The 26,928-nt window shown below is 39.4% G+C and overlaps 1 protein-coding gene and 2 long non-coding RNA genes across 3 annotated transcripts; 1 reads left to right on the plus strand and 2 right to left on the minus strand.

Annotated features, from left to right (window-relative positions):
* Positions 1–635: 635 nt before the first annotated feature.
* LOC144054163 (uncharacterized) lies at positions 636–3,473 on the minus strand. The gene is made up of 2 exons (XR_013294618.1): positions 3,056–3,473; positions 636–2,299 (listed from the first exon to the last, which is right to left on the minus strand). It is a non-coding gene; the product is annotated as an uncharacterized LOC144054163 (long non-coding RNA).
* A 9,308-nt stretch (positions 3,474–12,781) lies between these two features.
* Positions 12,782–15,242, minus strand: LOC144054313 (uncharacterized). The gene is made up of 2 exons (XR_013294643.1): positions 15,113–15,242; positions 12,782–14,034 (listed from the first exon to the last, which is right to left on the minus strand). It is a non-coding gene; the product is annotated as an uncharacterized LOC144054313 (long non-coding RNA).
* Positions 15,243–23,493: 8,251 nt separating this feature from the next.
* On the plus strand, positions 23,494–26,663 carry LOC144054274 (uncharacterized). Its single transcript, XM_077569551.1, has 2 exons — positions 23,494–23,911; positions 24,650–26,663. The coding sequence occupies exons 1-2, from the start codon at positions 23,788–23,790 to the stop codon at positions 25,996–25,998; spliced, it is 1,473 nt and encodes a 490-aa protein (XP_077425677.1). The 5' UTR covers positions 23,494–23,787; the 3' UTR covers positions 25,999–26,663.
* Positions 26,664–26,928: the final 265 nt, after the last annotated feature.

Here is a 26,928-nt window from a genome sequence, read left to right on the forward strand (position 1 = left end):
CGAGACGACCATCTGGGGTGGGCGATGAACATTCTTAAATGTGCTCAAGAACCTTCAAAAGAACACTTTTTTTTCACACGCACATATGTTGCAAATTAATCAAGTAATGGTCCACTAAAGAATCAGTTCCATGGCTCAAGACTGCCCCTAAATGTGGGCATTTTGCCCAAAAAAATTAAGATACTGTATAAAAAAACAACACCATTCACTTATAGAAAAGTATTTATTTATTTATTTTAACGCAAACATTTTCAGGAAGGAGACATTCTTGCCTTCGATTGACGAATTCCGTGATTTTGCACATATCCAAAATAAAAACTTGTTTCCCCATTTATTTCATTTCATTTGTTCATTTATTTAAAGCCGCAATCAACATCAACAATATATCATTTTTTCCAGACAATACTCAACTAAACCTAGCCTGAAAAGGAGTTGGAGGAAGAAAAACCTATTAAGTCCCACTCCCAATCTCATCAATATCAAGCTTTGAAAACAAATTTAGCTATTTTCCTGCAAATAATAATAAAATCCCTTCATAAGCAAGTGGAGTAAGCACATTCACTGACACTAGATTTCAAGAATATTAAATTTGGGATTGTAAAACAAGACAGAAAAGGGCAAATGAAGCTTTCTAATAATGGCAAAACAGTTTATTGATAGATGTAGATTTATTAAATGCAGACCTTTGTTTTTGATTTATTGTAAGAAAATGGAATTGACATAGAATTGAAAATTTGAAAGTCGTGAGTGTGAGCACGTCGTTGAGATGAAGGCATGCGAAGAGCAGTACTTTATTCAGGATCATAATCAGGTACACTTTTTCATCTCACCACAATGAATCAAAGTTTCTCCCGAATTGTCAACACTTGTCCACGCAATACAAATAGAGCACAAAAATGGAGATCATTTAAAATCACTGTCATTGTAATTACCTTTCATGCATATTAAACATGGAAAATGTATTATAAAAAAAATATATAAGGCACAGAGTAGAGCTGTCAGAATTAATCAATTAATCGACAACTACTGTAATAATCGACTAATTGTTAAGAGCCATTTTTTTCTTCAACCCCACTTTTTTTTCTTTTTAAATCACTATACGAATATGAAGTATGAAATAAACACCAATAATAAACAATAATCAGGGGGAAATACTTTTGTAATACAGTGTTATGCAAAATTCCAATGAATCTGATTAATCGATTCTAAAACTATTTGATAGTGACAGCACAGCACAAATGAACGGACATTTACAAGTAAACATGTCAGATTATAGCTGTCAGATAGTTTTCATCTGCAGCCCCTTGTCAGGTTGATGTAACATTTTAAATGTGAATTTAAATGACAAAATAGGGTAAGTCAAGAGTAAGACACACAACACACAATACAAGTACACGGATCATTGGAAATTTCTGCACCATTTTAAATGTAAATTCATAAATGAGATCATATCAAGCTTCATTCATCGCTGCTATTCTCACCAGCACACGTGTGCCTCTTAGCTTCAGCCTTACTTGGGAATCTTTGACAACAAAGTGTGCAGGCAAAAGGCTTCTCTCCAGTGTGGGTTCTTGTGTGTATTTTTAAGGTTTCTTTGTGAGCAAATTTTTGACCACAAACTGAGCAGGCAAAAGGCTTCTCGCCAGTGTGGGTTCTTATGTGACTTTTTAAGGTTCCCTTCCGAACAAAATTTTGACCACAAACGGAGCAAGCAAAGGCTTCTCGCCAGTGTGGGTTCTCATGTGTCTTTTTAAGGTTCCCTTCTGAGCAAAATTTTGACCACAAACTGTGCAGGCAAAAGGTTTCTCACCAGCGTGGCCAATCAAATGGGTTCTCAAATGACACTTGTAGCCAAAAGTTTTCCCACACTGAGAACATTTCCAACGTTTGCTGTCAGTGTGACATGTCACATCACCGTCAAACTGTTCATAGTCACTAGTGTGAGGAGAGTGTGACGCGTCTTCACCATCTGACGTTGGAAGTAACCGATTGTCTGCTTGGTCCTCATCATCTTCTGTTGTTATTTGTTGTCTTGAGCTGCTGCTTGGAAGCTCCGCCCCTTTGTTCTCTTCATATTGACATTCATCTTCAGTCTTCAAATGGACAGCAGTCACGGGCAACTCTGTGAAATGCTCCTCCTCTTTAATGTATGGCGGCAGCCGCTCCTCTTTTTTTATGTTGGGAGGCTGTGGCTGCTCCTCTTCTTTAACTTGAAGAGGCTGCAAGTCCTCCTCCTCCTCTTTCACACCAGGGAACTCTGGCTCCCTACGCTCAGGACAAAGATATTTTTCACTGACGTCTGCGGGACACAAGATACACATGGTTTCGTAAAGTCAATTTATTGGGATGTTATGTATTTTATATTTAAGATTATCACATGGGCCAAATCCGTGAAAGAATAACATAAGAACAACATGTTACAATCGTCTCAGTCTTCATTTTGTTCCAGAAATCACTTATCATAACTTTGTAACCCTGATTGTTTTGGTTATAATAATAAAAAAAAAGATATACAAACATTGAATATTAGGGATGAAAACACCAACCACTGTGTGGACGGACTCCAGTAGTCCCGGGAGAGGAGCTACAATACATAATTTACATTTTAAAAAATCTAATAAACAAATTAGCTTTAGTAGCTACTCAAACGGCTTGTATTTACGTGTAATAATCGTTTTAAGCAATTACATCATTACAAGAGCTCAAGCCGTTAAAATTACGGCTCTGGGTGATCTAATTAGTCGTTTTAAAATTCTGATGACATAGTATTAAAGCAAGGAGTGACTCCTGTTCTTTTTCAGTGGATTAAAGATTTAGGCTTAGAGTTTTACATCACATCAACTGTGCGCTCTGCTAAAGTCTCCCCGCACCGGAAGGTTGGGTGCACTCGTACGTCGAATGCGGAACTGATTTGTGCATATAGTCCATGGCGACTGAGGAAAAACTTTAATTGTATGTAAAAAAAGTGCCCGGATGAAGATTCCTTTCAAAAATAAATACGGACATATTGTTGAATTAAAACAGTGACAATTGTTGAATTAAACAAGTGACAAACCCGCTCTGTTCAACACAACTCGAGGCTGCTTGCAAACAGCGTCCAGTAGTTGACGTTGTCGCTCGTTCTCCTCTTGTGCTCCACAAAGCTCCTCTTCGTACTTGACTTTCGTTCTTGCGCACATTTTCACACGAAGTCACGACACTTTACGCACACATTTGACGGCCGTATCCTTTTTGGCAGCTAGCAAGCTAAGCTAAGCTAAAGTAGGCTAACATAAACAGGGCCGAGAGATTTCGACGAGCACTGTCTGATACGATTTAATCAGAAACGAAATGCAGCAATTATGTTTGACTTCAATAAAGAAGTGACGAAGGCACAGTGTCGATGTTTAAGTCCGTTCAGTACGAATTCAGGATGAATTATGTAAATAAGCGTGTGCGGCTATGTGAATGCAGCGTGGAATGTTTCTGTCACCGTCACGTGAACTCTACGGCAACCACATTTGGACAAATCTCATTTAACGAAATATATTATTTAAAAATAAAAATCTAAAAATAACATGTTTAATTCTATATTCATTTAGAGAGTAAGAAAAAAATATTCAAACTCCATTTGGACGATTAAGAAACATATTTAGTTCCTGTATATCCTCATGAAATGATCATTTTTCTCTTCACAAGACAATTTTGTGGAACAATATAGTAATTATGATTAATAGAAAATCAATATTTAAAATAAAAATGTGTAACTGATTTAATGGATAGTAATGGATTAAAAAAATGATTTAGACTTTACAGTGAAATATAACTAACTGTTCTCAAAGAGAATATAGCAAAATCTGCGATGTAATCCTTTTACCCTTGATTCTCTTAATTCAGAGTTGTTGTTTTTTTTGGTGTATAAGAATGCTTCAAAGGCATTGCCCAGTCTAATGGTGGAAGAATACAATCTTTTTGATAAGAAATGTGACAAAAAAATAATTGGAAAGGTATTTAAAACCAGAATATTTCATGATTTTGGTAGAGGGACTGTTTGGCAGGGTTTTAATTGAGTAAATTCAGTTCATATAAATAAGGCATTTCCAAAATATATTTTATGGCCTGTGTTGCCTAAAGTGGAACAAACTTTTAAATTCATAAACAAGATATACCCTGTGGCAGAATTTCTGAAGAGAAAATTTAAGTTTGAGGTAGATAACTGTTCCTTCTGCCAAAATGATGAAGAAACTTTGGATCATTTGTTGTTTTTTTTTCTCCTTTGCTCTATTTCACAAAGATTTTGGACTGATATAAGAACTTGGTTGTCGGTAAGAATTAATTAATGACGTTCCACAAATGGAATTAAGTCTTGTTATTTTCTTTTTGGATGATTTGAACTTATCAGTTTGGCATTTAATTAATATTATTTTGTTGATAGGCAAATATCATATTCATTGTGCTTAGTGGAAAAACTGTAAACAAGGATTTATGGCTGATTTTAAGTTTTATTTTATTTTATTTTATGCTTGAAGAAGTGGGAAAGAAATGAAAATGCAAGGATAGAAACTCACAAAGGAAAAAATTGTGGGAAGTGAAAGTAAAACACATCATTCTTGTGTGAAATAAGTAAAATAACACGATTTGAAGTAGGTGGACTTCAGTCACGAAGTCTTCTACCTCGTCAAATGAGTGAAGTGTGCCGTGTTCCTTTTTAATTTTTTTAAGACTTTGGATTAATGAAGTGTTGGCAGTCCAGAGCCCTGTTTTATCAAGAATTCAAATTTATTAGAAGTTATAATTGGTTTTAAGTCCATTCACTCTCTCGTCTCTACAAACTCATAATTGAAATCAATATTAATTTGAACTCTTGATAAAACAGAGCCCATAATGTGGAAATTATTTGTGAATTTTGTGTCGTAAATAAATGTTATAAATAATGGTATATGTACGATTGAAAGACATTGATAAAAAAATGATAAGAAAATATGACATTTGGTTGTCAGTTACACTTAAATCATGTTTAAATTTAGGACCATATATTCCTTATGACTCACAAGTTACAGAGGAACCTGTTATATCACATTCATTGGTACCATGAAATTGGCTTTATTATCAGGTATCTTGCTTGTCATATCAGGCGCCAAAAGCAGGACATAAAAGCAAATGTATGTAATCAAATCTCTTATTTGAACGTATTATGTGTTATGTATGAACACACTGATACATTTGCAGCATTCACAATGTCACGGTAGCGTCACGGAGGGGCGTGATGTCTGTCGACGTGTGGCGTAGAGGACCCAAAATGCAGGGAGGCAGGAGAACCACGGCAGGAGTGCGGGTTAGACTGTTGTCTTTTATTGTATAACTCAAAATCAAAAACGACAGAACAAACTCCGGGGGTGACCGTGACGATGGCAATAATCCCACAAGGACTGATCACCACCCGGGAACTAAATACACCCACACAAATTAGGTTAACTAATCACACCTGGGGCCAGGCACAAGTGGCTGAGGGCCCGGATTGGTCAGCCTGCAGAAGGGCAGGAATCCACTCAGGACCAATCGGGACCCTCAACCAAAACCAGGCCTTCCCAGACATGACACACAAGGTTGAAAATCAAAATCCATGTACAGTAAAAAATACTGTATACCATATTATACTAGTAATAGCCTGTATTATTTATGCAGTGTAAAGTATTCCTTATATTATTGGCTTGTCAAATTCCTCAAAGGCAAAAAAAATTAAAAATAAAACAAGGGAAAATATTTAAAAAAAAACTGTACCGCTATAGTTTGTGTAAGAAAGTTATCTAGTGTTTTGCGTAGAAAACAATAGGCATGCTCATGGGCTACACGCTTGAGCGCACGCGTCCTCCTGTGGCCGAGGGTAACATGGCGTCCGTGTTTTCAGTTGGCCAGACTCTCTATATACGGCTGTTTTGCGCCATTGTACACTGCCATCTACTGGTCCCAATTGGTACAATCCAGAGCACACAAAAATGAAACAAAAGCACACAGTCGTGGATTCGCCTTTAATTCTAGTTTCCATTGTAACAAATATACAAAATTGTTTTCAAACATGACTTACAAATTCACCATTTTTTTGAACTACTGGTCCATTTTCTTTCAAAGTGTAAAAAAAACCCAATTTAAACAGTAAAAAGCCTTCATCTCATTTAAGTTAAATTAACGTTACAATTTGGCAGATGAAACAAAACACATTTGAAATGCATCAACTCAAACAGCAACATTTAGAGGATAGCAATACTTTTTTTTTAATGAACAGGAAAACAAAGAGATGGCTATGAGTACATGTGTCAACAAGCGTCATCTACCTGTGAAATAGGTCATTACAGAAAGGGGGGGGCAGAAAAAAAAACAAGCAGAGAAAGATCAGTCAAGAATCTACTGTCAGTTTTTAAATTTTTAAATTTTTCAATTTTATAAATATAACTGCCGGTTACCAGACGCGCTCAAGAAAGACAATTCTGCGATGCCAAGCATGAACAAGGGTGGAGGAGGCCGGTGGGAGTAAACAGGAGTGATGGCAAAATGAAGCTTCATGAAGCACTTGTGATTTTTTTAAGTCCCCTAGATGGTGCTCTTGGTTGGAAGATGCATTGGAAATTTAATACATTTCCATTGCGCTAGCCTTTATATTTAAACCAAGAGCACCATCTAGGGGACTTAAAAAAAATCACAAGTGCTTCATGAAGCTTCATTTTGCCATCACTAGTAAACAGGAGTGGCGCAGGGGTACGAGGAATTGGCGAGGGGAAACCAAAACCTCCACCGCAGCGGTCCTGCCTCATCTTTTTTTCTCCTCCACCCGGCGGTGACGGGAATAGAAGCTGCAGGATCACAGAGTGGGATTTAAATCCCTTTAATCTTTAATCGGATAAGCGGAATTGAAGATGGAACGGAACGGAAAAATTCAACCTTTACACAGATAACGCCCAATTTCAGATGATATGAAGTGTTAAGGCACTACAGGATGTTTTACGCTTTTGCAGAGAGGATTCGCAAAGTGCTTCACATAGAATGTTACACATGTATAAAATACAGAAATACATTTTACAGTGAGTAGATGATAAATCAAATTTTAAAAAATGATCCTGGTACTGCAGCTTCTTCCCACATTCCAAAAACTTGGTCGGTTTCATTTGAGAATTTTCATTGTCCGTTGGTGCGAATGGTTCCATAATATTCCTTGTGATTGTGGCTGCAACAAGAATAAAGTCAGAATCTGACGGCAGTTTATTTCGCAACGGCTAAAATGGCATATTTCCATCAAGCGCTTCATAAAAGAAGCTTTGAATGCAACATTAGCGGATCTAATGAGCGCCAATGCAAGAGTTGAAGTTGTTGAATCAAACATTCTGGGTCTCTTACTAAGTGTCAGTAAGGTGGGGCTTTAGGACCCAGATGCGGGAAGGCAGAGGTGCAGTCCAAAAGAGGTTTTAATTTCAAATCAAAAAAAAAGCTAACTTCAAAGTACAAAACAAATGGAACTAACAAAACCTGAAGCAAAACATGAAAAAACAACTAAGGCGAGACTAACAACATGACATGGATCCGGATAAGGCAAAGAGGTCAGCGTGACGTGGTGAAAGACTTACGAACGTGGCAACAGCAAAAATGAACCGACACAGACAGAGGGGAGACAACCGACTAAATACACCAACACTAATGACATGACAAGACACACCTGGCTGTGGGCACTGATTGGATGACACATGAGGGTAATGGGGAAAGGTGGACACAATCAAGGTTGACACAGACACCACACGAGGAAGGGCAAGTGACCAGAAACGAGAGGAGTCAGACTTTTCACAATAAAACAGGAAAACATGACAGGGAGTAAACAAGACTGAAAGTAAACATGACAGAACCCCTCCGTCGAGGGACGGCTTCCAGACGTCCCTTAAAAAGTTCAAAAACAGGGCGGGCGGAGGGCGCCCCGGACGCCACACCGGAATAGGACGGCCGTGGGATGAACATCTCCAGTCCACCCCCATGGGCCTGACACCGCCATGGAAGAAGCGAAGAGACCCCGCTCGAGAGCGGCCGAAGCCAGGAGGCCCGGGGCTGCAGAGGGTGAGGACGCCCGGGGTCATGAAGCTGCCGTGGAGGCGCGAGGACTTGAGGAGGCCGCCGCGGAGGCGCGAGGACTTGAGGAGGCCGCCGCGGAGGCGCGAGGACTTGAGGAGGCCGCCGCGGAGGCGCGAGGACTTGAGGAGGCCGCCGCGGAGGCGCGAGGACTTGAGGCGGCCGGCGCGGAGCCGGCGCGAGGACTTGAGGCGGCCGCCGCGGAGCCGGCGCGAGGACTTGAGGCGGCCGCCGCGAGGACTTGAGGCGGCCGCCGCGGAGCCGGCGCGAGGACTTGAGGCGGCCGCCGCGGAGCCGGCGCGAGGACTTGAGGCGGCCGCCGCGGAGCCGGCGCGAGGACTTTGGACTTCGGCTGACGTGGTTCGGGGACTTTGGCTGACGTGGTTCGGGGACTTTGGCTGACGTGGTTCGGGGACTTTGGCTGACGTGGTTCGGGGACTTTGGCTGACGTGGTTCGGGGACTTTGGCTGACGTGGTTCGGGGACTTCGGCTGACGTGGTTCGGGGACTTCGGCTGACGTGGTTCGGGGACTTCGGCTGACGTGGTTCGGGGACTTCGGCTGACGTGGTTCGGGGACTTTGGACTTCGGCTGACGTGGTTCGGGGACTTTGGACTTCGGCTGACGTGGTTCGGGGACTTTGGACTTCGGCTGACGTGGTTCGGGGACTTTGGACTTCGGCTGACGTGGTTCGGGGACTTTGGACTTCGGCTGACGTGGTTCGGGGACTTTGGACTTCGGCTGACGTGGTTCGGGGACTTTGGACTTCGGCTGACGTGGTTCGGGGACTTTGGACTTCGGCTGACGTGGTTCGGGGACTTTGGACTTCGGCTGACGTGGTTCGGGGACTTTGGACTTCGGCTGACGTGGTTCGGGGACTTTGGACTTCGGCTGACGTGGTTCGGGGACTTTGGACTTCGGCTGACGTGGTTCGGGGACTTTGGACTTCGGCTGACGTGGTTCGGGGACTTTGGACTTCGGCTGACGTGGTTCGGGGACTTTGGACTTCGGCTGACGTGGTTCGGGGACTTTGGACTTCGGCTGACGTGGTTCGGGGACTTTGGACTTCGGCTGACGTGGCACGATAGGGACTTGAAGCTGCGGAGCCGGAGCCTCATCAGCCTGCCACCATGGGGAGTGAGGAGCAATAGGGAGACTATAACCCGAGGATACCGAGAGTGAAGGATCGTGACGTAAACTAACGGGAGTGGGTAAGGAACCAGGTAAAGGGGAAACTATGTCATGACGTGGCGGTAACGGTGGGCTATGAGGTGCACGCGATGGGGACCGGTGTGGTGAACACGGCGGAGACCCAGGTGAGGAGGGGTGACATGACCCGGTGTCAAAATAATCCCTAAATGAAAACTGTGAAGAACTAAGCTGGTGAAAAAGTCGAATTCGGAGTCAGATTCGGAACTGTAATCCGTAAGTGCATTAATGGGAAAGGGACCTTCATCTTCATCATCGGAGATGTCCGAGTCTAAAAAACATTGAGGCGACAAAATGGTGTCGTAGGGCAGAGACTTGAGTGCGTTTTGCTGATCGTGTGAAAGGGGAAGAGAAGACAAATACCGTGAAAAGGAGCTTACTTGGATGGAATGGGATTGGATGGCAGGCTGATGGTGCTTCCGTGTCGACCGACGACGAGCCGGTCGCTTACGGAAGCTTCCCGCTGGGTCTGATCTTGGTCGGTTCATTCTGTCAGTAAGGTGGGGCTTTAGGACCCAGATGCGGGAAGGCAGAGCAAGGAGGCAGAGGTGCAGTCCAAAAGAGGTTTTAATTTCAAATAAAAAAAAGCTAACTTCAAAGTACAAAACAAATGGAACTAACAAAACCTGAAGCAAAACATGAAAAAACAACTAAGGTGAGACTAACAACATGACATGGATCCGGATAAGGCAAAGAGGTCAGCGTGACGTGGCGAAAGACTTACGAACGTGGCAACAGCAAAAATGAACCGACACAGACAGAGGGGAGACAACCGACTAAATACACCAACACTAATGACATGACAAGACACACCTGGCTGAGGGCACTGATTGGATGACACATGAGGGTAATGGGGAAAGGTGGACACAATCAAGGTTGACACAGACACCACACGAGGAAGGGCAAGTGACCAGAAACGAGAGGAGTCAGACTTTTCACAATAAAACAGGAAATGACAAGACAAGGGGAAAACATGACAGGGAGTAAACAAGACTGAAAGTAAACATGACACTAAGTGTACGAGCAAATATTAAACAAGCCGTATATCATCAATCTATTTTGTAGCCAGTAACGCTGTTTATACTAAGTCATAATTGCATTAAATAGCAATTGGAGGAGATGGTGAATGTTAAATGGGATCAAAAATCCCACCAGGAAGACAGCTCGTCTCCTTCATGCATTTATTCATAGGACACAATCAGTAATGAGATTGGCCTTATATTTTAGCAGTCTCCTCTCTTTCCTACTTGCTGCCTTTATGTGTGATAAGCATGTCTAGAGAAGAAGAGAACCGCCTCCATCTCCTTCCGATCAAAATGTGAAAATTGGATTTCAAAAGTATATTGAATATCGCTGGTTTGGTGTAAAACGTATGTTTATAAAGTTTCTCTACAATACAACATAGCACTTCACAATTGATAATAACATGCCAAAAACAAAAAAAATAAAAAAATAAAATGCATCATACTTACCAGAAATGCTGATTATTTATCGATAAAGCCAATCGTCTTTTGCTAGCTGCGTTGGGTAGTCAGAGCTAGCAAGTTGTTACTGCTCTGAAAGTGGAAATCAAATAGCCAGCTATAATATTGGCTGACCTATTTTCACACTGTCCCTTTTTTCCTTGAAAAGTCCACCTTGAAAATGAACTGAATTCCACATAAGTTGTAAATGTAGGTCAGTGCTTCTGTTCACGTTTGGTCCAGCAGAAAAGGCTTTGAAGGCCCTAACAGCACCAAGCAGTGCTTGTTTCCAGTGTGACGTACAGAAACTTCAACTGACACATTTTCTTCTGTTTTGGGAAATGACAAATGACAGTGTTATTGTTTTGGAAAGCCTTCCACTTTGAGACGTTTTAAGCTGCCCTTTCATATAAAGCCAAAAAGACATGCTTTTTTTTCATCTGGTTTCAGTTAGAAAATAATGTAGTGTAAGAGCGACACACTCACAAGAAGACTTTATTATCTCTCGTTATCTAATAGAAAGCAACTGGACATCTTTTTACGTGTTTTTCACGCTGCGTTGTGAAGACATTTAACATTTTCAATTTATAATTTTACTGTTTTTGAATTTACTTATAAGCATATAGATGTGATATAATCATGAGTGTAGTTAAAAGAATACAGTGGGATAATGATTTTGTGAACTTTATTTGATCCTATTACCCTCAAAGCTATTGAAGATAGGAATGTGCATTAGGTTATCAGAGTCTGTTGTCAGTAGTCAGTTGGTCGTAAAATTATAAGGTCTAAGGTCAAATCCTGTGTAATCTTATCTGTTCCCCGAGCAAGAAGGGGAACTGTATAAACATGTCTGTTTACCATCAACATTACACCTTTGTTCAACCTAGGAGTCGACATGTCTGTCCTTTGTTCAATCAAGAGGCGGGAAGAGGAACCTTTTATCTTTTGATTATAAATGAGTGGATGTTTTGTAGTCTGACACACACTTGGGGGCTCGACATTGCGTTCAGAAGTGGTTTCCTTAACTGTGTCTTTGAGTTTTATCTTGGTGAGACGCTACCACGCGACTCTGTTTTTAAGGCTGAGGATGAGTTAGCTGCGGGCATAGCCGCATCTGTTAAGAAATTGGAACAGAAATTGGATGACGTGTTGGCTGTGAGAGATGACCCGCGGGAAAATTTGAACCAAGCGAGAGCTCTTGGCTTAGAAGTGAATTGTTGAGTGTGCGCATTTGTTTGTTAAGCTCCGTGGTGGTGTGTTGTGGCCACACGGTTTTTCGTTGTTTGTCTTACAATGTGCGCGACGTGTCTGTGTCGCGGCCGTAACGTTGCGATGGATTGTGCGCGAATAAGTCGACATTTGAGCTATACGTACGTGGTGAAGTTATTATTCGACGAAGTAACGGTGTATTTTACAGTGAGTCCGTGCACTTCGGAGATGTTTGTGTTCGTCTGTTGTTATTTTATTTTTTTGGAGGAGAAATGAGCAACGTTGCGGTGAGAATTACCAACCAATAATTCCCCCATCTGAAAAAGATCGCTTTAGAGAATTTTTCAGACTAATATATAAAGTTTTGCAGTAAATAAATTTTGCTTGCTTTTTGTTTAGAAAGAGGGGAAAATTTTACATTTAACCAGCAAATTTGACAATGCGTCCCAAGCAACTATTTAAATTTCAAAAGAGAATTCGGGAAAACACTAGAAGACCAAACTTAAAAAAGTAAAATATAATAATTAAGATTGAAATAAATTGTATCTTATCTGTATTCATATTAGCTGTTTCAATTTCTGAAACCAGACGAAATTTACCTGTATTATCTTTTGTACTATAAAAATATTGTAGCTTATGCCAATGAATTTTACAAAGAATCTCAGTTTTCAGCCAATTCATCAATTATTATTAATACATAAAGTTGCCCTTAGTTTTAATGTTATCATTAAGCTTGCTAGTCCCCCTTGTTGATGTTTGTCCAAAAAGCTGACTGTTTTAAAATAGACAGAGATAAACAAATCAGATCAAATCAAAATAGACATCAAACGTTTTTAAAATGTAATAAATCTGTGTGTATATAGTGTTGTCAATCAGTTCATTATATTTACGAAATGTTTTACTGTAAATGTTATCACCTTATATCTGTCAAAAATAGAGTGCAGCGTAAACAGTCAGTATCACATCATATGGTCTGGTATCACTAATTCAAGGAAAGCATTGTTTGTGGGGTTGAGTCACCATCGTAGTGGACAGTTCTGGACGCAGGAATGCTTTAAGGACGCTTGTGCAGAGCATATGGAGCAGTTTTTCATAGGACAGTTCGTGCGGAGCATTGTGTGCATTGGGCAGTGGAGCAGTTTTTCTTTTATCATATTTGTATATGATGGCACAGTCATTGTGGCAACAGGTGGCGCCAGGAACCTCCCCTCTCCATCAGGTATTGGCAGGATGTTTTGTGATGATGGCTGCATCACGCCCCTCTGATGGTGGTGGCAGTTGCAGTTTCTTTGTGGGTGGGGGGGTTTTAAAGAGGTCTGTGTCCCGCCAGTTGACTTTGTTCTGAAATAATGACCCCTGACCAATAATCCTCACTCGACTGAAAACATTAAAATCTGCCCCAAAAGTATTTAGGTTATAACATGTCAGTAAATATTAAAAACAAAAACTTCCTTTATTAAAAAAAAATTAAATTTTGAGAAAGGGGAAGAAAATAATATTTTTTTTAACAAAAAAAAAATAAAAATAATAATAATAATAATTAAAACAATGAAAGTTTACAATTTTAAATAATTGCTAATTATATGTCAATATTTGTTATGGTTTACAATATTTAATTTAATATGTTTTGCATACCTTCATAAATAATACTTAGGATAAAATAGGACAGATATACTCTAACAATTTACAAATATAGTTAATTAATAAGTGTGTAGTTTTCAATTAATGTTTTCTCAATGGAGGCCGCAGCCCGTTAAGTCAGCCTTTGGTCAAACGTCAAAGCAGGAATGATTTTTAATTACATAGCACCTTAAATTATGTCAAAAATGTGATTCTTCCAGATAGCTTCCCCAGTCTGTTTGTAATGAGACTTCAAATGTCGAATTCAAAGGTTAAATATATTCAGGAGAGATTAAAATTATTTTCTATTTATAAACATGGGAGAAAAAAATAAATAAAAAATAAAAAAACTCCTTTTAAATTATAATTAACACATTACTTCATCCCCAGGACCGGAACATGGCACTTTGGTGGGACCCCAATTGTCCTTAATGGGTGTGTCTCCTGATTCTGAAAAGATATTTAAAATTTATTAAACAATGTTCTCGCGCACAAACAAAATTATAAGGGAAAAAACAATCATCTATATAAAGAATTATTCCACATTAATTGCCATCCAAGTTATTCGTTTTTAGTTAAAGTTATTTATGTTCTATAAGCATAAGATATGCATCTAAATTTTATAATATCTTAAAACTATACCTCTCTATGTTATTTGTGTATTAATATTCGTTCGTTTTATAGCAAACATAATTTTAAATATGACGTATTTGCACTCGTGAAGCCAGTTTAAGTATTCAACATTAGTGCTTAAGAAATTTATGTAAGGGGCTTATAAAATCAGTTACGGCAACAATTTATATAATGTAAAATCAGTTACGGCAACAATTTATATAATGTCGTTCAATTATTTAACGCAGACAATTGCGGGTTTTAGCGTTAGAAGTTTTATTAGTAATTTTACCGTCTAATTAATTTATCCCGTTTAGCGCTTATTAAATGGCTTAATTTGTTTTATTACATAAATTTGTATTATACAGTTATTTTATTTGCAAAGCAACATTTTAGTATTAATCATTTTTCAATACACTTTTCTTAAAGATACGTCCGGGACTCTCCTCTATATAAAAATTACATACACTCATAACATTATTAACGGGCGGTCGCCGTGTACGCACATTCAAAGTTAAATTGCCGTCATTAAAACCATCGAACAAATGCCATATCTTATTAGAATAAACTAACCTTTTTCACAATATAATCAAGTCCCGTCGTTCAATATTAATTACATTTTAAGTCATTATTTAAACGGTATGTTTAATCCGGAAGCTTTAATTCCGACTAGCAGAAGTGATATCAGGTTAAATCATTTAGTCTTATATCATTATTTAAAGTTATATAAATGGTTATAACTTCACAAAAATACCTAAAGCTAGTATTCTAGCATTATTCATCATCATCTTATCCAAAAATACACGATTATGTGTCGTTTTTATTCCACTCGTAAACGCGTTCTTTTATCTCGTATTTTACGTCGAACGCCCGGCGGCGCCAGCCTCAACGTCCCCCATCAATAAAATTAACTTACTGTAGCTTATAACGGCGCCATAAGATTTATTCCACCGCAATCGTGCACCCAGTCGTGCAATTATTTTATTTCTCGCCTTATATTTCATAACGATTCTCCGCTGACACCAGCGCATGCGCACACAACTCCCTGTCGCCTCGTGACAACCATTTTTGTAGTTCTCAAACAGTGTTTTCTTTCTATTAATTATTGCCCGTATTTTATAGCTTATTATATTATATTATATTATATTATATTGTAGATTATCATAGTTCAGTTGTATTAATATTTAAAATGAAGTGACGTCTCACTTATAACAGAATTAGTCAACTGTTCTCTTCGCGGTCACTTTAAGATTTTACCGTGACGTCAGAGTTTCTTCACCGACCAGACGGCATACACACACACAACGGACAGACAAGACATGTCGCTTTGTACGACATATCAAAACATATAAAATCCGGATAACTGTTCTTGTCCCAGCTGAACAGTATTGTCTAAGAATTTTAATAACCGAATATTCCAAGACCTATCGACCGATTTTAAGGAGTTCCAAATATTCTTATGTCGGTCTGACTTCCATAAGTTGAGCAAATATCTCTTGTCTAAGAATATCAATAACCAATTATTCAAAAGACCTAGCGATTGATCTTAAAACGGCATATTAAGTCCGTTTTATGTCAATCTGACTTCCATAAGTTGAGCAAATATCTTGTCCCGATTACATAACAGCAGTTGTACTCTCTGCTGCGTCTATCCGTTGACTTTATTTTATTCAAGGATCATTTCTAATTACCCAAGAATCTATCGCTTGTAAAAACAAAATGCTTTTCTTGTAAAGACAAAAATGCTTTTCAAGCTGACTTCCCCTCAACTTCAATACATATATATGGACTCCAAACCAATTATCCAAATATCTAACGCTTATAAAAACAAAAATGCTTTTTAAGCTGACTTCCTCTCAACTTCAACCCATATATGTGGACTTCAAACCACTTATCCAAACAACTTCAACACATATATATGGATTTCAAACCAATTATCTAAATATCTAACGCTTATAAAAACAAAATGCTTTTTAAGCTGACTTCCCCATGCAGTTGCACTCAATTCAACGTGACAGCATCTTCATAAATATTGCTCGTCACCACATGTGTATTTCCAAATACCGTAGGAAAATCCACAATCATGGACTCCATTCAACCAAACAATTTAAACTTATAACTCTGTTCGCACAAATCCCACCTTTGATTTAGTTATTTACAAAACGTATGGCGGCCGGAGCGGTCCCAAACAGAAAGAATTCCTTAAACGTGGATAATTACTCCACTTACCTCAGTTAATATGGCGCCAGGAATTCAAACCGTCCGCGAACGCCACAACCGTCAAACGTCTTTGTAGTCAGGTTGTCACCATCTGAAGAAGGTATATTAAAAATCCATACTTTTGCGTGTCCAATAAATCAAATTATGGGATAAGAAATGAACAGAGTTCCTGCGCAGGATGATTTATTCCGGAGATTTCCGTTACATCATTGAATCAAACTCCAACAGTTTCAGATCAATAATGCTACTCCTCTTTCGAAGAGCCCACACTTTATTACAATCACATCGCAAGAACAGTGTCTCCAACACCGCCCCTCATGAATAAGTAAATGTGTTATATAATGGAAAAATACAGGTTGAAAAACAGAGTTCTCAGGACACAGATACAGCTGTATTCGTCTCTAGTCAAAATATACTTTCAAGGCACTTCTCAGTACTTTCTCCCATAACAAAATCTCACAAACAAGTTGAACTCAACAGCTCCTAATGTAACATAGTTATATGAGTGTGCGCTCTCTCTCACGAACAGAAATGTGTTTTCGCACAAAACGCTGAGAAGGAACTTTTTTAGACTAAATAATATGACCCATCTTAAGGCCAGACCATACGAGGTCGACATCATCTGCTCTGCTCAGGACACAAAATATGTCTTATAGGTTAATATGAAGAATTAAAATGTTCATAATGTGTAACAATAGTTGATATATGAAATTAGGTATTAAAAATGTTATAATATCTTTCAAAAGTCAAAAAAAATCCTCTCTCTCCAGTTTCTTTGTCCTCAAAAAAGGGTGAAAAAGAATGGTAGCAGGAAATCTGCATATTTTGAAAGTGGGGGAGAATTCTTCCTTTGTCTGTGACAATTTTTAAAGCCCTTCCCCCCATGCTTGTTAAGAGACAGGTCTGTGAGGATGGGGGCAGAGTGCTATTGTAATGAGTAGAGGTGTAATTTTTTTGGGACAAGCAACATCTGGTTGCAATCCTGTCTGTGTGTGTGAATAGCAGGGGTCCTTCTGATGCTAATCGGTTAGATCAAGTTGTTCCTGTTAAAAGGAAAGATATAGAGGTCTAGATGATAACTACAGGCCACTATCCATATTATTTTTAAAAACAGATCTGTGTTTTTTATAGTTGAATGAGTAATAAAACCAAATTTTAATATAGTTGAATAATTAATAAAACCAAATTTTAATTGAAATAGACTTTTCATTTATGATTTTTCCCCCTGTATCTCTCATGACTCATTTGTAGGTGTGAAAATGATTAAACCTTTGTTCTGTCTGAGTCCAATTTCAGAACTTGAAGTCGGACATTTTGCATGCCAGTTTGGAGACTAGAGAACTTCCCCATGAGGGCGCTGACTGTGATCTGTCACATTTTAAGCATAATTTGCGGTAACATGTAATGAAGAAGAAGTCTATGGTAGACATTTGCGCAAATATAGTAATACTACTTGCTATAGTGTAGTGAACACATTTAAATAAAACTGCAAAATACATATTTCTTGAGAAAATTATTATTTTTTAATTACAACAAGCAGATAGGATTCTCTTGCTATGATCTCATCTCCCTCTGTCTGTTCCGAGTGTATAAATGTTTCAGGCAGGTTCAATCTTTGACGAGAGGTGTTGTTCTTGGGCGTCTCAACAAACATGCTGGAATAACCTGGCTGTTGAGAATATGGACAAGCGTTCTCCTGCTCTGCTTGGTGCACAGAGTGGACGGCAAGCTGCACAGAAGGCCTCTTTCGGGAGGGGAAGTGGTCAAACAGACTGCGATAAGGATGGTACAATATATCCGCTCGTCATATGACTGTTCAATGACTCTTATGAATTATCTGAGCAAAATGTCCATCAACTCTTTGAGCAGACATCTCGAACTCTCATCACAGCCGTCTTGATGAAACTGTCAGGGGTCTCCAGTGACAGCTAAGGCCTGCTTTGAACTTTGCCCTGCATAAACTGCTGCTATCTGCTGGACAGGAAGGAATATGAACTCCAGTTGTTGACTCAAAGTTCTCGAGTCATCTGAGATTAGCTCCTTGAGTCATGATTTGGTCTGTTTGTGTACATTTGCACTCTGTACTGTGTCGGAAAAGGAGATGTGATCTACAGCAACGCAGTTTCGGAAATTGAGAACATCTTTTGTGAATTAGGGTAGGATAAAATTTATTTTAATCTTTATTACTATATTTTCCGGTGGTTGATGCTTGTTGAAATGAGGCTTCTAATTTTTTGCCCGTATTTTTTTTTTATACTTTGGCTTGTGAATTTGGACTCAGATGTGGAACACTTACAGCGAATTTGCTGGTTAAATTTTTAAATTTTTGATTAAAGAGGAGGAGCATTTCACAGAGTTGCCCGTGACTGCTGTCCATTTGAAGACTGAAGATGAATGTCAATAAGAAGAGAACAAAGGGGCGGAGCTTCCAAGCAGCAGCTCAAGACAACAAATAACAACAGAAGATGATGAGGACCAAGCAGACAATCGGTTACCTCCATCGTCAGATGGTGAAGACGCGTCACACTCTCCTCACACTAGGGACTATGAACAGTTTGACGGTGATGTGACATGTCACACAGACAGCAAACGTTGGAAATGTTCTCAGTGTGGGAAAACTTTTGGCTACAAGTGTCATTTGAGAACCCATTTGATTGGCCACACTGGTGAGAAACCTTTTGCCTGCTCAGTTTGTGGTCAAATTTTTGCTCAGAAGGGAACCTTAAAAATACACATAAGAACCCACACTGGAGAGAAGCCTTTTGCCTGCTCAGTTTGTGGTCAAAAATTTGCTCACAAGGAAACCATAAAAAGACACACAAGAACCCACACTGGAGAGAAGCCTTTTGCCTGCTCAGTTTGTGGTCAAACTTTTGCTCAAAAGGGAAGCTTAAAAATACATACAAGAACCCACACTGGCGAGAAGCCTATTCCCTGCTCAGTTTGTGGTCAAATTTTTGCTCAGAAGGGAAACTTAAAAATACACACAAGAATCCACACTGGCGAGAAGCCTTTTGCCTGCTCAGTTTGTGGTCAACATTTTGCTCACAAGGTAACCTTAAAAATACACATAAGAACCCACACTGGAGAGAAGCCTTTTGCTTGCGCTGTTTGTGGTCAAAATTTTGTTCTGAAGGAAACCTTAAAAATACACACAAGAACCCACACTAGCGAGAAGCCTTTTGCCTGCTCAGTTTGTAGTCAAAATTTTGCTCACAAGGAAACCTTAAAAATACACATAAGAACCCACACTGGAGCCTTTTGCCTGCTCAGTTTGTGGTCAAACGTTTGCTCAAAAGGGAAGCTTAAAAATACACACAAGAACCCACACTGGCGAGAAGCCTTTTGCCTGCTCAGTTTGTGGTCAAAATTTTGCTGAGAAGGGAACCTTAGCAAGCCACATGAGAACCCACACTGGCGAGAAGCTTTTTGCCTGCTCAGTTTGTGGTCAAAATTTTGCTAAGAAGGGAAGCTTAAAAACACACACAAGAATCCACACTGGAGAGAAGCCTTTTGCCTGCTCAGTTTGTGGTCAAAATTTTGTTCAGAAGGAAACCTTAAAAATACACACAAGAATCCACACTGGAGAGAAGCCTTTTGCCTGCTCAGTTTGTGGTCAAACTTTTGCTCACAAGGGAAGCTTAAAAATACACACAAGAATCCACACTGGCGAGAAGCCTTTTGCCTGCTCAGTTTGTGGTCAAAATTTTGCAAAGAAGGAAACCTTAAAAAGACACACAAGAACCCACACTGGAGAGAAGCCTTTTACCTGCTCACTTTGTCGTCAAAGATTCCCAAGTAAGGCTGAAGCTAAGAGGCACACGTGTGCTGGTGAGAATAGCAGCGATGAATGAAGCTTGATATGATCTCATTTATGAATTTACATTTAAAATGGTGCAGAAATTTCCAATGATCCGTGTACTTGTATTGTGTGTTGTGTGTCTTACTCTTGACTTACCCTATTTTGTCATTTAAATTCATATTTAAAATGTTACATCAACCTGACAAGGGGCTGCAGATGAAAACTATCTGACGGCTATAATCTGACATGTTTACTTGTAAATGTCCGTTCATTAGCGCTGTGCTGTGCTGTCACTATCAAATAGTTTTAGAATCCATTAATCAGATTCATTGGAATTTTGCGTAACACTGTATTACAAAAGGATTTTTCCCCTGATTATTGTTTATTATTGGTGTTTATTTCATACTTCATATTCGTATAGTGATTTAAAAAGAAAAAAAAAGTGGGGTTGTAATAAATCTACATCTATCCATAAACTGTTTTGCCATTATTAGCAAAGCTTAATTTGCCCTTTTCTGTCTTGTTTTACAATCCCAAATTTAATATTCTTGAAATCTAGTGTCAGTGAATGTTCTTACTCCACTTGCTTATGAAGGGATTTTATTATTATTATTTGGGACTTAATAGTTTTTTCTTCCTCCAACTCCTTTTCAGGCTAGGTTTAGTTGAATATTGTCTGGAAAAATTTATATATTGTTGATGTTGATTGCGGCCATAAATAAATGAACAAATGAAATGAAATAAATGGGGAAACAAGTTTTAGACAACTTTATCGGGACTCTGCTCACATCAAAATCACATTTCAGCACAAAATCCAAACAACCAATCTTTTTAACTCTTTCACTGCCACTGACGTTTAAAGACGTCAAGTAAAAACCTACGGAGGGCTGCCAATGACGTCAAAAGACGTCATCCAATTTTTTATTTTTTGAAACGGGTGGAGGGAAGCCTTCCGCATCTGTTGTGAAATTTTTCTGCAGGTCTGTTGTGCCTAAGGACTATTTTTGGCCCCTGGAGGGCAGCGATGACTGTCTTTTGACAAGATCGGGTGGGCGTCAGTAGAGGCGGAGCTAGAGCGTCGAGCAGGAGATCAGAATGGAAAACAAAGGAAAAATGGCGACCGGTTGCGAGCAGCTCACGCCCGAGCCGTTTTTTTCAAAGACCAAAAGCATCGACCAACGCTAAAAGAGCACATTGATGACGACGATGATCATCATCGATGATGATGATGATGGTGGTGACTCCGTGGTTGGGAAGCATTGACGCCGCAGTAGGAGACGTGGGGGGGAGCTAGATGGAGGAAACGGACAATGGCGAGCGGTTGCAAGCAGCTCTACACTTACAAGACGAAAGGCATCGACCAACGCTAAAAGAGCACATTGATGACGACGATGATCATCATCGATGATGATGATGGTGAATCCGAGGTTGACGGCGAAATTGGAAGCGCTGACGCGGCGGCTATGACGACGTCATAACGCGGAGCACAACCGAGCACGCTCAGGCGGACGTTCAATCGGACGACGGAGAGTGCCCCGAGTCCAATGCATATTCATCGGAGGAGTGGGTACAGTCTGCTACTTGCTATTTATTCCCCGGAAAAAAAGGCCATCAAGAAAGTGTAACGTTTGCACGCGAAACGGACCAATGCGAAAGTGAAACTAAACTGTTGTGCGAGTCCAGCGGCGTCTCCTTGCACGCAGGGGAGCGTTACAAAAAGAAAAACTGTATTTGAAACATCCACATAATTGTAAGTAGTACCACAGTTGCACACATTTGTAAATAGTTTGCGAAATTGTTTTGTCAAATTGTTACACTGTTGAATGGAAATAAACGTATTTCGCAATCTAAAAACACTTTTTCATTGTTGGTGAAAGCGTTTTACAGAAGTAAAGCACTATGTAGGTGTTTGTGGCATCATTCATGGACAAAAAGAAGTGTACAATTCACTAGAGTGCATGAAATAACATCGTTTCACAAAAAGCTCTTTTTCTCCATTTTTTGTTTCAAAACAGAGAATTTCGGTGAAAGTAACCATTTTCTATTGTTGATTACTGAAGAACGGAATAAGGTAGAAACAAACTTTTTTTTCTGATGAAAGATGAGAGTCCAATCTTTCATTTGGTAGTATGTGTGTTCCCATAGTCCAAACACAACATTTTCTGTGGACCTTGAAAGATCTGTCAAAATGCTTAAATCGGCTGGCACTGGGGACAACCTGTTTCTGAAAACGTCTGGCAGTGAAAGAGTTAATGTATGGCGGCAGCCGCTCCTCTTTTTTTATGTTGGGAGGCTGTGGCTGCTCCTCTTCTTTAACTTGAAGAGGCTGCAAGTCCTCCTCCTCTTTCACACCAGGGAACTCTGGCTCCCTCCGCTCAGGACATCGATATTTTTCACTGACGTCTGCGGGACACAAGATACACATGGTTTCGTAAAGTCAATTTATTGTGATGTTATGTATTTTATATTTAAGATTATCACATGGGCAAAATCCATGAAAGAATAACAAATCTGGCGAATGTTACGTATTGTCTCAGTCTTCATTTTGTTCCAGAAATCACTTAGCATAACTTTGTAACCCTGATTGTTCCAGATATAATAAAAAAAAATATATACAAACATTGAATATTAGGGATGAAAACACCAACCACTGTGTGGACGGACTCCAGTAGTCCCGGGAGAGGAGCTACAATACATAATTTTTATTGTTTATTAATATTTTATCTTTTTTTATGTTGGGAGGCTGTGGCTGCTCCTCTTCTTTAACTTGAAGAGGCTGCAAGTCCTCCTCCTCCTCTTTCACACCAGGGAACTCTGGCTCCCTCCGCTCAGGACAAAGATATTTTTCACCGACGTCTGTGGGACACAAGATACACATGGTTTCGTTAAACAAAGATCTAGGGATGTGGTACCACATAGAATTGGGCTATGACAAACAAGACTGAATCCAATTCACTCTAAATATACCAATCATCAATTCAAATTGTGGAGCTTTCACACCATTCTTGTCATATTCCTTAACTAGATGGAATCTTTTAATATAATGCGTTTTATTCCTCCATAAAAACTGAAAAATAACGCTTTTGGCTTTATTCATATTTCATGAGGATATACAGGAACTAAATATGTTTCTTAATCATCCAAATGGAGTTTGAAGATTTTTTTTTTACTCTCTAAATGAATATAGAATTAAACGTGTTATTTTAGATTTTTATTTTTTAATAATATATTTCGTTACATGAGATTTGTCCAAATGTGTTTGCCGTAGAGTTCACGTGACGGTGACAGAAACATTCCAATCTGCATTCACATAGCCGCACACGCTTATTTACATAATTCATCCTGAATTCGTACTGAACGGACTTAAACATCGACACTGTGCCTCCGTCACTTCTTTATTGAAGTCAAACATAATTGCTGCATTTCGTTTCTGATTAAATCGTATCAGACAGTGCTCGTCGAAATCTCTCGGCCCTGTTTATGTTAGCCTACTTTAGCTTAGCTTGCTAGCTGCCAAAAAGGATACGGCCGTCAAATGTGTGCGGAAAGTGTCGTGACTTCGTGTGAAAATGTGCGCAAGAACGAAAGTCAAGTACGAAGAGGAGCTTTGTGGAGCACAAGAGGAGAACGAGCGACAACGTCAACTACTGGACGCTGTTTGCAAGCAGCCTCGAGTTGTGTCGAACAGAGCGGGTTTGTCACTTGTTTAATTCATATTTTTCAACAATATGTCCGTATTTATTTTTGAAAGGAATCTTCATCCGGGCACTTTGTTACGTACAATTAGTTTTTCCTCAGTCGCCATGGACTATATGCACAAATCAGTTCCGCATTCGACGTACGAGTGCACCCAACCTTCCGGTGCGGGGAGACTTTAGCGGAGCGCGCTGTTGATGTCATGTAAAACTCTAAGCCTAAATCTTTAATCCACTGAAAAGGAACATGAGTCGCTCCTTGCTTTAATACTATGTCATCAGAATTTTAAAACGACTAATTAGATCACCCAGAGCCGTAATTTTAACGGCTTGAGCTCTTGTAATGATGTAATTGCTTAAAATGATTATTACACGTAAATACAAGCCGTTTGAGTAGCTACCAAAGCTATTTTGTTTATTAGATTTTTTTTAAATGTAAATTATGTATTGTAGCTCCTCTCCCGGGACTACTGGAGTCCGTCCACACAGTGGTTGGTGTTTTCATCCCTAATATTCAATGTTTGTATGTCTTTTTTTTTTATTATATCCGGAACAATCAGGGTTACAAAGTTATGATAAGTGATTTCTGGAACAAAATGAAGACTGAGACGATAGTAACATTCGCCAGATTTGTTATTCTTTCACGGATTTGGCCCATGTGGTAATCTTAAATATAAAATACATAACATCCCAATAAATTGACTTTACGAAACCATGTGTACCTTGTGTCCCGCAGACGTCAGTGAAAAATATCTTTGTCCTGAGCGGAGGGAGCCAGAGTTCCCTGGTGTGAAAGAGGAGGAGGAGGAGGACTTGCAGCCTCTTCAAGTTAAAGAAGAGGAGCAGCCACAGCCTCCCAACATAAAAAAAGAGGAGCGGCTGCCGCCATACATTAAAGAGGAGGAGCATTTCACAGAGTTGCCCGTGACTGCTGTCCATTTAAAGACTGAAGATGAATGTCAATATGAAGAGAACAAAGGGGCGGAGCTTCCAAGCAGCAGCTCAAGACAACAAATAACAACAGAAGATGATGAGGACCAAGCAGACAATCGGTTACCTCCAACGTCAGATGGTGAAGACGCGTCACACTCTCCTCACACTAGTGACTATGAACAGTTTGACGGTGATGTGACATGTCACACTGACAGCAAACGTTGGAAATGTTCTCAGTGTGGGAAAACTTTTGTCTACAAGTGTCATTTGAGAACCCATTTGATTGGCCACACTGGTGAGAAACCTTTTGCCTGCTCAGTTTGTGGTCAAAATTTTGCTCAAAAGGGAAGCTTAAAAAGACACACAAGAACCCACACTGGAGAGAAGCCTTTTGCCTGCTCAGTTTGTGGTCAAAATTTTGCTCACAGGGGAAGCTTAAAAATACACACAAGAACCCACACTGGCGAGAAGCCTTTTGCCTGCTCAGTTTGTGGTCAAAAATTTGCTGAGAAGGGAAGCTTAAAAATACACACAAGAACCCACACTGGAGAGAAGCCTTTTGCTTGCTCCGTTTGTGGTCAAAATTTTACTCAGAGGGAAACCTTAAAAATACACACAAGAACCCACACTGGCGAGAAGCCTTTTGCCTGCTCAGTTTGTGGTCAAAAATTTGCTCACAAGGAAACCTTAGCAAGACACATGAGAATCCACACTGGCGAGAAGCCTTTTACTTGCTCTGTTTGTGGTCAAAATTTTGTTCAGAAGGAAACCTTAAAAAGACACACAAGAACCCACACTGGAGAGAAGCCTTTTGCCTGCTCAGTTTGTGGTCAAAATTTTGCTGAGAAGGGAAACTTAGCAATGCACATGAGAACCCACACTGGAGAGAAGCCTTTTGCCTGCTCAGTTTGTGGTCAAAATTTTGTTCGGAAGGGAACCTTAAAAATACACACAAGAACCCACACTGGCGAGAAGGCTTTTGCTTGCTCAGTTTGTGGTCAAAATTTTGCTCAGAAGGGAAACTTAGCAATGCACATGAGAACCCACACTGGAGAGAAGCCTTTTGCCTGCTCAGTTTGTGGTCAAAGATTCCCAAGTAAGGCTGAAGCTAAGAGGCACACGTGTGCTGGTGAGAATAGCAGCGATGAATGAAGCTTGATATGATCTCATTTATGAATTTACATTTAAAATGGTGCAGAAATTTCCAATGATCCGTGTACTTGTATTGTGTGTTGTGTGTCTTACTCTTGACTTACCCTATTTTGTCATTTAAATTCATATTTAAAATGTTACACCAACCTGACAAAGGGCTGCAGATGAAAACTATCTGACGGCTATAATCTGACATGTTTACTTGTAAATGTCCGTTCATTAGCGCCGTGCTGTGCTGTCACTATCAAATAGTTTTAGAATCGATTAATCAGATTCATTGGAATTTTGCATAACACTATTACAAAAGGATTTTCCCCCTGATTATTGTTTATTATTGGTGTTTATTTCATACTTCATATTCGTATAGTGATTTAAAAGGAAAAAAAAGTGGGGTTGAAGAAAAAAATGGTACAGTAGTTGTCGATTAATTGATTAATTCTGACAGCTCTACTCTGTGCCTTATATATTTTTTTTATAATACATTTTCCATGTTTAATATGCATGAAAGGTAATTACAATGACAGTGATTTTAAATGATCTCCATTTTTCTGCTCTATTTGTATTGCGTGGACAAGTGTTGACAATTCGGGAGAAACTTTGATTCATTGTGGTGAGATGAAAAAGGGTACCTGGTTATGATCCTGAATAAAGTACTGCTCTTCGCATACCTTTATCTCAACGACGTGCTCACACTCACGACTTTCAAATTTTCAATTATATTTCAATTCCATTTTCTTACAATAAATCAAAAACAAAGGTCTGCATTTAATAAATCTACATCTATCAATAAACTGTTTTGCCATTATCAGCAAAGCTTCATTTGCCCCTTTCTGTCTTGTTTTACAATCCCAAATTTAATATTCTTGAAATCTAGTGTCAGTGAATGTGCTTACTCCACTTACTTATGAAGGGATTTGATTATTATTATTT

The sequence above is a fragment of the Vanacampus margaritifer genome, chromosome 6 (assembly GCF_051991255.1).
Source record: "Vanacampus margaritifer isolate UIUO_Vmar chromosome 6, RoL_Vmar_1.0, whole genome shotgun sequence".
Classification (NCBI taxonomy): Eukaryota; Metazoa; Chordata; class Actinopteri; order Syngnathiformes; family Syngnathidae; genus Vanacampus; species Vanacampus margaritifer.